The sequence below is a fragment of the Colletotrichum phormii genome, assembly GCF_030913505.1.
Source record: "Colletotrichum phormii strain CBS 102054 chromosome Unknown BDP81scaffold_6, whole genome shotgun sequence".
Taxonomy (NCBI): Eukaryota; Fungi; Ascomycota; class Sordariomycetes; order Glomerellales; family Glomerellaceae; genus Colletotrichum; species Colletotrichum phormii.
In genome coordinates, this window is record NW_026851448.1 from 852,132 (window position 1) to 863,347 (window position 11,216).

Below are 11,216 nucleotides of genomic sequence, written 5' to 3' on the forward strand. Positions count from 1 at the left end.
AGCTCAGAGATATCTTTGATAGACTGTACACGAATACACCTACCCTGAACCATGCGAACCAAAACCGTTCACCATCACTGCCTTGAATTCACTCGCCGGACCTAAGGATACGATACGATATGTCAAGTTCTGAATGACGTGGGTGGAAGAAAAATGTAATGGCACCCGTACTCTGTCTCACAAAAGAAACAACCGCTAAACGTGCCGTGAGACCAGCAGACAAATGTATGATGGACACTGAAAGAAAGAAACTTTGCGATACTATGTTCGGGTCTATGAACATAATGTCCTGTGTAAATTGGCTCTTTGGAAATTGCGAAAAGAAATCATGGCTAGAAGTTGAGAGTTGGGGTAAACACCGGTGGTCTGATACTTTTGCCACCGCCGAACTCAGTGCTTCAGGGGACGATGGGCTATGAACGAATAACAAATGGCAATGGCAGAAAGCTCACTTCGAAGGAATGGCTGAGATCTAGATGGTCTGTAGCAAAAGCGAACTGGGTTGGTTGCACGATTAAGGGTATCATTAACACTGATGAGCCGTAACTATGTCGCGATGACCTCATCTCTTGGTACAGTTCAAGGAACTCGTTGATTGGTAACTGGTGCTTCTGGACTAGAAATCAAGTGGACTGAAGTAGATTCATCAACTATCGGGTCTCGGCGTGGGCACACAAACGTCAAATATGAAGGGTCTTACTAGATAAGAGAGTCCAGCAATATACTGTCGGTTCTCATAATCAAGGATTGCAAGATATCTTGTCTGTTGGCAAGCTCGACCTGGAACGGGAAGCGGGAAATATCGACCTTGTGCTTGGAAAAGCCTTGAGCAAACAGAACGCAAAGCGAAAAGCCTGGATTTCTCAACAAGCCTTGTGATATCGTCCTCAAAAGACGTACACATGCAGACTTTCAAGACGCCGTCATCCCCGGCTGTCTCTTCTTGCTCCATCTTTCCAGAAAACTCACGATACACATACTGCATTATCCCCAGAGCTAATGGTCCTCCAGCACCGCCATAGATACCGCTGCCAACGTGTACTCAGGGTCACACAAAGCACGTAACTGATGAACTTGGAGGGACTGGAACTTTCGTTTCACTTTTCCAACAGTTGACAGTTTCTTGTCTATACAGCTAGACGTCTCTGTAAGTATGATGCATCGTAACATGGGTTAGTGCTCGTATGTCGGTCGCCTAGTTGGGCTTGCGTACACTGCTACATCCATGGAAGCCAGCCTGTTCGACTGCCCAAATCATGAGGTTGGCCTCTTCCGAGCCCCCGTCTTCGCATCGATTGACATCAAGCCCAGCGTGTGAAGTGTCTCTCATGATATGTGATTGGGCATTAGGTACTCCTCGTGGACTGCTCACCAATGCAAGCAGGACGAATCTCAATCTCTAGGTGTCTGTGACTCCGTGCAGTTATCATACAACAGAAGTTGTACAATTAAATCATCCCGGTACTTACATGGCCGATCATGCTTGGGCTTTGGCTCAAAACCCTCAACCCGCCTTTGTTGTGAATATATGATCGGGGCACCTCGAGAGACAAAGCTATGTGTAGCGTCCCTCAATTCCCAGGATCCGTACGTGCTCATGCTGAGCCACGTGGTCCGCATTGAAGATTCTAACTTGAGTTATTAACTTACTGTCCAGTGTCGGCGTCTTGCTCTGATAAATCCACGAGTAAGGTACTGGGAAGAAGAAGGAGGTACAAGGGCCGATCTTCTTAAAATAGACCTGCGTTCATCTTGTTCGTGTAGGAGTTGACGTTGGACAACTCAAGGCCGTGTTTGTCAGGAAATAGTTCGGCATCTAAGCTGGGGAATGAACATGAATCCGCGGTCATCTTGCAAAGATGCCTCGAGCCGAGGTCGCTCTCAACATATCGTGATACTCAAGACCTCGGCTTTGCCTCCGGGATTCTCAAGGCAGCGCTGCATACCAATCAATCAAGCCAAGCTTGGGTGACGGGCTTGTCTGATTGACTGATTTTTCACAAGAAGCTTGCTTAATTTGACTGGCTTGGATTGAATTGATTAATATTACCTATTTAGGAAGTCAGTGAAGCTCTCACGATGTCTCTATACGTCAGAAACTTACATTATCTGATGTTCTGATGTCATCCTGCCCTCCGTCAACCCTTCCGCTTAAAATAATGCCCACCAACAGCAACGCTGCCCCCTCGAACCCAGTTCTGGAGGCATTGTGTCTCCTCAAGCAGTGATGGTTTCATGGATAGCCTCTGTGACGTCAGCGTAAGTTTTGCAAGGCTGAATGCCCTCTCGCAGTCGGTCGCCATCGCTGGGATAGCAAAGACGTCGAGGGCAAGTTTACTGAGCGTTGGGAAGGTCTGTTGATGTGAAATCTCACCACTGAATAGGATCGTCGACGGGCTGGGCAACTGAGAGGGTGAAGTATCGATCCAGCTCGTCAACCTCGTCGATAGTAGCGTCATGGAGGCTGCTGTTTAACCATTGACGATAGTCAGAGTCTTCCACCCTCGGAGGAACTGCGATCGATACAAAAGAGCCTCGCGGAGGCTTTGGAGGAGGCTCTGGATAGGTTGATTCTTTAGGACGGGTAGTCATCTCGGCATACCATTGCTCCTAATAGTCTCGAAGTCCTTCCTGGGCGTCATGAAGCCATCCTCGCGTCTCTGGGGTGTTCCAACGCTTCTTGAGCCATCGTAGGCCCCGGCCAGGGTATAAGATCACTGCTGCGGCGTAGAGAGGAGACTCTCCAAGCTTAAGGTAATATTTATTAAGTACTTGCCAACCATTAATAATCGATAGGCGTAAGTATCCGTGAGAGTCGAAGTTAATACCCTAGGGGCGGCGCGGTTAACTCTACTACGAAGTAGCAATATAGTCAGACTAGGTATAAGTTGGAATACTATTAATTGATGGGGTCTACGAGACTAGCGTTCTGGCAGATCGATGCGATACCCTTGCTGGTCGAGATAGCTATGATAAAAGACTTTAGGATACTTGGGTAGCCGTGAGGTTAATCTCTTCGGTAGTAGGGGTATCGTAGAGCTTACGCTAGTCCTCGAGTCGATCTAAGAGATACTCGATGCTTGCCAGAACCTCCCAGAGTCGACTATGCCCGTTACCCTTACCCCAGCCCTTACATCTCTTAGTCTGCTTATAGAGGGGCTCGAGAACCTTATTTAACTTGACGAGGACTTGCTAATCCTCGTTAGTGAGGATATCCTTACTTAGGATATAATCTTCGTTATTTTCGAGGCCTAGAGTATGGCGTACGTAACCGTTGATATAGGTACGTTTAAGTAGGGCCCGGTTGATTATGTTGTATATCGAGTTCTATCGAGTAGTATTACTCAATATCAAATTTAGCTCTTATGACGATTCCTCCTATAGAGTAAAGGCATTATTATTATCAGTAGCCTCGTTACTAATAGCTAAGAAGCTCTTAGAACGTTATGGCGATGATCTGATATACTTGACGATATTCCGGAGCTTGCCGACTAGACCCCTAGTCCTCCAGTAGGCTAGGTCCTCTTTCACTCTTCCAGCGTTAATAAGACGGTCAGACTCTTCCTCAAATACCTCCTCATCAACGCTATAAATGATGGCACGGCCAACGAGGTTAAGGATGTAGCCATAGCATCGAATTCGACGTTATTGAGCGTCAGTTTTTGTATATAAATGTGATAGAGATAGGTAGAGAGCCTTAATATAAGTGTCGTTAGCACTAGCGTTGTCAGAGACTGTCACACCAATCCTGTTAAGTAGGTCCCAGTCCTTCATAATAGTGTATATCGTGGTAATAACATTCTCACCAGAGTAAGCACTAGGTTGGCGGCGGAGACCTAAGAGGTACTGCGTCTGTTTACCCGACTAGTTAACAAAGTAGCTATAGATGGCGACGATAGCATATCGATTAGGTGAGGTCCACAAGTCAAACGATATGTGGATCTTCGAGATTGCCCTCTGTATCTCGGTCTCGATCTGTTCCTTCTTGGATATGTAGAGTTGTCGAAGTTGTTCCCTCTGGCTAGATCTCGACCACCGGATCTGGGCGTTGACGTCGTGATTAAATAGGCTGAGCATGTGCTGCAAGTACTGGTTGCTGAACGTTGTGAGAGGGTTGCTGGTATTAACGAGGAATCCCACAGCTAGCTCTTCGATCTGGGTAGTTGTCCGCTTAGGTATGGCGATAGGAAGAGATTGGTGGCGCTTGGATGGAGGCCCAGGGTCGTCAGCCTCATCAGAAGACGTATAGCCAGCCTTCTTGCCACCTCGGAAGATGGAGTGCTCGTTCTCGAGATGCCTGGCAGCAGCAGATGTGGCGTTAGCGTTGAAGGGCTGGTCTAGAAACCCTGCCTCGTCACAGCGTCGGCAAACCCAGTAGGCATTACCCCTCACGCCGTTGGCAAGGATCTCGTAGACGAAGATGCCCTCGTTTGTGATCCAAGAGGTACGGCCTCGGTTACCCTTCCTCGAGATGGCGTCAACGTTGACGAACCGCCGGCCCTTCTATATGGCGTAAGGTAAGGCGTCGAGAGTATTGCGCGTGGCTAGGTCGGCTGTCGACGCGTTGCTGGCAGCAGTAGATGACACGCGAATCTGAGCGGCGATCCCGCGAGGAGTCGAGGCCTCGCGGCCGACGAAGTGATCAATACATGGATTGCGGGCCGGCAGAGGCATCAGGGCAAGGCTTGAGGGGTTGAAGAAGGCGTTGACGATGGCGTATAGGTAGGATTTCGAGGGATTGACGGCGTCGTCAACGAGGGCAGTGGTGACGTCGAAAAAGCGCCGTTATTCAAGGGCTGGCAGAAGGGGTCGAAAAAACCCGGTTTTCAACCCCTTGCAAGGGGCCCAAAAACGCGTTAATTAAGCCTTATAGCAAAAAGCGCGTTTTACTGGCACTTCCTGGCAGGACCTAGTAGTCAGGTTAGTACTGCCAGGAAGTACCGGCCCCACTTGGCCACCTGTTAACGTGAGGGCATCACCAACTCGACGTCCGTAACATACGCGGATGGACTTTTTTTTTTTTTTTTTTGAAAGTTATTTCAAAAACTATGATTAGTCTAGGGGCCCGGATTTTCCTTTTTCCGGGCAACGTTAGCTTGATCAAGTCAGCCAAGCTTTCGGCGCTGTAGGCTTGTCTGATTGAATGGGGAAATGGCCTTGGATTGATTGGTTGATTGATTGATTGATTGATTCGGCTTGGATGGGATGCCGCGCTGTCTCAAGGTTGGAGCGGTCACTAGGGTCAATTGTGTCCTTTCCCCGTGCACATGCATGTATTCATGTACGGTGTACACTTACAGACAGATTGGCATTGCCAGAGCAGTGACCGAATCCAAAACTTCCTTCAACGTATTTCATTGTCGGCGAGTCTACTGTCTGATGTCTCCTAGGCGCATTAAGTGGTTGTTACTAGAATCATTAACCGATAGTCATCCCCCACACTAAGAGGCGCCTTGACATGTCACAATGGGAGCGAGGTGTCAAGTGAGCTCCAGCGAATTGGTTACGTCCGGCAGCTTTCGCTAGCTTGACTGCGGCATAACATACTGAAGATCACCGAGTAAGGTAAGCGCATATCAGCGACATCGGGTTGGCTGCTCCATCACATCAGGTGTGCCCGCCTTGGAAGATGCCCAACCTCACAAGCGGCGTCAAGAGCAGTGCAAATGGTAGTCGGCAACTTCTTCCACTCAGCCATTTTCGACGCATGACACAAGTACCGAGCTAACGCCCGGACAACACCCCCAAAATGGCAAGTCTCAAAGACCGGACAAGTCACACGTCGCGCGCCGCGGGCGATTTTTCGTGTCATTCACTCGTATGTACGGAAAGCCCAAAGGAATAACAATTGTGGCACTTTTGAGCGACCGAGAAAGATTTGCTACCGCAGCAGCGCGCTGCGTCCCGAGCCAAGGGGACGAACGGTTCCACCCACGTGTGCGAAATCTGGGGCTCCATTGGTTCAAATGGAGACTATGGACCCCCCCATCTGGATCCCACCCCAGAGGCGACTGGGAATTGGGAAGCGGACCCTGGCTTAGTCTGACAGGTCTGGACAGGACTAGCTGGTGGTGGGTAGTGTCCTGACTGACGACTGTGGAAGAAGAGAATTGGGGTTGGTCTTTTTTTCGGGTGGGTTTGGTACTTTACTATCATAGCATTGAATAACCGAGTTGCTCAGGAGGATCGGAAAGCGTGGTGTGACAGGTCGGAAGATGGTGTTGAGACTGGCTAGAATGATCTTGGTGAAAAGTTAGGTACGATTGACTTTTGATAGCGGTGTATTTCTGTCAATCGAGCACAACCGATGAGCGCAACTTTGTACAAAGTTCGAGCGATCTTGGACTCATCGGACTGACGAAATGCTACCCCCAGGCTCGCTCTCTCCGTCGATGAAGGAGAATCTCAAAGTCTCATTGAGCCTTGGAGATCCTGTGCGCAAATACGCCATGCGACAACGGCAAGGATAGCTGTACCAGAGAGCCGGAATGGAGAGGATACCTATGCGTAAACGCCATGCAACGCGCGCCCCGGTGTCATACATGGACCCCTTCATTAAGACGATCTTTCGACAGGTCTGCCAACAGGGAACGCCGTCCAAGCACGTGGGTTGACGAGACTTGACTTTTACGACTCCAGCGAACAGACTGAGCACCCCGTCCGTAAGGAGACAACTGGCACGCGACAGCTTGCAGAACTTGTTCAATCGTCGGGGAGGGCAATATCGTACATTCCTAGACGGGCGTCGTTGTCGCGCCCGAAAGCTTGGCCTCCTGCTTGGCGGCATCATCGCGCAACCTCGATGGTAGAAAGGTTGTCAATGCCAAGTGCCAAGTAGCGGCAGACCACGGGAGCTTCCAGCATGGAATGAGAGCCGCACCAGGGTATTTTCATCAACGACATGTCGATTTCGCAACGAGCAGTCGCCCTCTCAAATCTCATGAAAGTTGGCCTATTCTGGTCAAGCAAAAAAGTGAAAAATCCGGCGCTGAGATCCAAAGCCATTGATATCGAACGTCGTTGCTGATGTAGACCGTAGCGCAACGTGCTTCCGAATTGCAATGTGATTGGTCGGCTGCAGCACAGAAACATCGAGCCCACCTCCCTCGCCACCTCCCTCCCCACCTCCCTCATCACCACCCCGGGGCTGAATCCACGGAAGTGTCGGCCGGGCCTAGGCTAATGCTGGAAGTTAGAAAGGAAGGGAAGTACCTCCGGCGGAGAGGGACATGTCAGTCAGGCAAATCGTGGTATCCCCTTGTTTTGTTGGACTGATTGGCCTTCGTATCGGGCGTTCGGTATGTGGAATAGGCTAGAGTATGGACGGTTCCAACGTGGAATGGCGAGCCAACGTGCTACGAAACCCTGCCATGATATGCCAGCAGAGAATTACTTCTCGGCGATAATGAAACATTCGGCGTCATCAACCCTCGGATATCGACAGCGATGAGGTGCGGGCCATTTGCCTTCAATATTCCACTTTCGCGCCTCAGACTTGTCCACCTTGGATGAACTGCTCTTGCGTTGCCAAGATGCCACTGGGACAATCCACCCGGCGGCCAAGCATGATCGACTGTAGCCAAGTCACCCATTTGAAGCGCCTAGAAAGCTTGACTGCAATCCGGTTTGGGCTTCAGATCGCTGGGCCTGCAGCCTGCCTCGATGTGTTGTGCCAGGTTGGCCTGGACAAGGGAAATAAGGTCGGAAATTGTTAGAGCGGTACCGCGCGTGCCACCGTCGTTGGTCGCTCCCCGACTCGACTAGCATCTCCCCTCCAAGGGACCATGTTCTCAAAGCGAGCGTGCCCATTGGTTCCCGAACAACATTGACATGAGCGGGCCGTTTTAACTCAGTTCTACTGTGAGTCTCGACTTCCCAGCACGAATTGGACAGTTTGCCTAGATCTCTCCCTCTGCCAGTACGTCCATTACTACTCGACCTCGCGAAAAGTCCGATGAAGCCGTATGTCTTGTTTGATCTTTCTGTAGCCGGTGTAAGAGCCTAAAAGTGAAATGGGCGGGCAGCCAGTCGGGAGTCGCGGTCTGGAAGTTCAGCCAAAGTAGAGACGAGAAACAAAGTCTGGGAAAAAGTGGAAAAAAACACGCGCCATTCCCAATCGGTCGCCGAGCACGGCTCCACACAACCATATCTCCAGACCTGCGCAGCACACATCCCTGTTGCCTTCCACGCCTCTCTTCTATCGGCTGGTGTCTGTTCTCGTCGTCGTCGGCGGTCTCCATATTGCTGGTCTCCGGGGGTGACCATTCCCATTGCAAACCTTGTCTTCTCTGCGGTAGAATCCACAGCAGACGTCTCGCTCTTCGACGTGACCCAAAGAATCGTAGTCTAGGCGATACTCTCGCACTTCTTTGACGCTTGTCATTCGCCCTACGAGGTACGACAGCCCTCTCTGGAATCCCTCCATCTCGTCCCGTTCACCACGCTAGCATGTAGTCTCCGAGGTGGAGGCTGATTCTGAACCATGTCTTCGTCGTCGTCTTCTTCTCGGTGTCCCTAGTCGTCGCATCTTCCGGCTCCACTAGAGAGTGTTCGTTGCCAATATCCATGCATGTAACTCTGCGGAAGGCTGTCAGCTCAGATGGCACGAAGTCCCCTTGCCCACATGTGTCCTGCTTATAAGCCAAACATACTCCCCGAGACCCAACGCATTGAGCTTGTCTGCTCCTCACGCTCCTCCCTCATCCTTCCTAGCAGGTCATCAAAGCCACCCAACCTGCTTCTCCTTCGGGACTGACTTTGCCATTCGTTTAGTCAAACCGGACTTTGAGCAGATCGACACAATGGCCAGTGTCATCGAACCTTCGCACGCCGCGGGCGTGGACGCCGCCACTCCTCGCGAGCTTACCGGTGCCGACGTCAAGCAGAATAAGACCTCGGGAGGAAACGCCGCTTTCCATAACTTCAACAACGACTTCGCTCACGTCGCCGACGCCAACGAGCGCCGTCGCCTCGCTTTGGCCGAGATCGATAAGGCGCCTTTCGGTTGGTACCACGTTCGTGCCATCGTCGTCGCTGGTATTGGTTTCTTTACCGATTCGGTACGTTGTCCTGGAAATAGACGAATTGGCCAAATCTGACTAGGAAACCAGTACGATATCTTCACCATCGGTCTCGTTACTTCCATGCTGGGCATAGTGTACTTCGGTGGCACTCTCCCTGCCGAGCACGACACTGCTATCAAGGTCGCTACCTCCGCCGGCACCGTTGTTGGTCAGGTCGGATTCGGTGTCCTGGCTGATATCGTCGGTCGTAAGAAGATGGTAGGCGCTCGCAGCTTCATTGGCGTTATGACGGAGAAGAGGTAGCTAACTCAGTCGCAGTACGGTGTCGAGCTGATGGTCATCATCATTGCTACCCTTGCTCAGGCTCTTTCGTCTTCTTCTCCTTCTGTTTCTATCGTCGGAGTCATTGTTTTCTGGCGTATCATCATGGTAAGCACCGGTCTGATGAGTCGAGGCAGAATGCCACTAACAACGGCCACAGGGTATCGGTATCGGTGGTGACTACCCCCTCAGCGCTATCATTACCTCTGAGTTTGCCACGACCAAGTGGAGAGGATTCATGATGAACGCAGTGTAGGTTACCGGCTCCACCCCAATGAGTGATTCTCTTCTAACGTACGCGATAGCTTTGCCAACCAGGGTTTCGGCCAACTTGCGGGTGGCATCATGCTTCTGATCGTCACCGCTGGCTTCAAGGGCTCCCTTGAGACTGCCACCAAGGCTGCCACTTGCGCTACCACCGAACCTTGCATGATGGCCGTCGATAAGATGTGGCGCACGATGATCGGCTTCGGTGCCGTTCCGGGCTGCATCGCCTTGTACTTCCGTCTTACCATCCCCGAGACTCCCAGATACACCTTCGATGTCGACAATGATGTTTCCAAGGCCGAGGGCGACGTCGACTACTACAAGCAGGGCAAGTGGGGTGAGTCTCAGGTTGACGAAGCTGCCCGCGTCATTGCTCGACAGGAGGCCAAGCAGCAGCTTGAGATTCCCAAGGCTTCATGGAGAGACTTCTTAAGCCACTACAGCACCTGGAAGAACGCCAAGGTTCTCCTCGGTACCGCTGGATCATGGTTCTTCCTTGATGTTGCCTTCTACGGCCTCGGTCTGAACAACGCCATCATCCTCAACGCCATCGGGTGGTCTGGTGGTGCCGATATGTACCACATCTTCTATAAGACGGCTGTCGGCAACCTGATTCTTGTCTGTGCCGGTGCTGTTCCTGGATACTGGGTCTCTGCCGCTCTCGTCGACACCATTGGCCGCAAGCCCATCCAGCTCTTCGGATTCTCCGTGCTCACGCTTCTCTTCTGCGTTATCGGGTTCGACTACTGGAACCTTTCCGGCACTGCTCTCATGGTGCTGTACACCTTGTCGCAGTTCTTCTTCAACGCCGGCCCTAACTCGACGACCTTCATCGTTCCTGGCGAATGCTTCCCTACCAGATACAGATCCACCTCTCACGGAATCTCTGCCGCTTCAGGCAAAGTCGGTGCCATTATTGCGCAGGTGGTTTTCGGACCCCTCCGTACCATCGGTGCCGATGCCACCAAGGCCAAGACCGACCCGAGATACAGCACCCCCTGGCTCAACCACATTATGCAGATCTTTGCGCTCTTCATGCTTTGCGGTTGCTTCACCACCCTTCTGATCCCTGAGACGGCGAGAAAGACGCTCGAGGAGCTTTCCGGCGAGGACGATTTGTAAGTTCCACTTTCTGATAGTGTGTTGCCGTCGCCTCTGAAACCGTACTGACTGAAATTGCAGGGCCACAAGTGTTATCCCTGTCCATGGACACAACGAGGAGAAGCGTGTTGAGGAGGGTACTGCTGCCGGATCCGTCTGAAGGTGGTGCCACTGAGGCGAACCCAAATTTGAGCATTCGTTGTTTTGAGCAGCGATCGATACCCTTAATTGTAGTAAAATATGGCGTGGAAGAGTTTCATACGTAGTATATTATAGTAGACATAATAGACAGCATCAGCTGAATGTTGCATTGCTCAGTCGTGTTGCTTGTGATCGAGGGATGGGGACTGATGACTGTGGTTGTGCCATTCGTCGGTGTGAGCCGCCATAATGCTTGCTTCGAGAGCTTCGTGAATGCATGAGGATTTACGATCATGACCTGCGACCATGTTGAACATCTGATAATTTCTGTTCCTTCAGAGTTCAGACGTATTATTGATGAGG

General features: G+C 51.2%; 1 protein-coding gene across 1 annotated transcript; it reads left to right on the plus strand.

Annotated features, from left to right (window-relative positions):
* Positions 1 to 8,801: 8,801 nt before the first annotated feature.
* BDP81DRAFT_392249 (phosphate:H+ symporter) lies at positions 8,802 to 10,872 on the plus strand (the record flags this gene model as incomplete). The annotated part of the gene is made up of 6 exons (XM_060587681.1): positions 8,802 to 9,059; positions 9,111 to 9,281; positions 9,342 to 9,452; positions 9,505 to 9,596; positions 9,650 to 10,729; positions 10,794 to 10,872. 6 exons carry the CDS (start codon positions 8,802 to 8,804, stop codon positions 10,870 to 10,872), a joined length of 1,791 nt encoding a protein of 596 aa, XP_060447446.1.
* Positions 10,873 to 11,216: the final 344 nt, after the last annotated feature.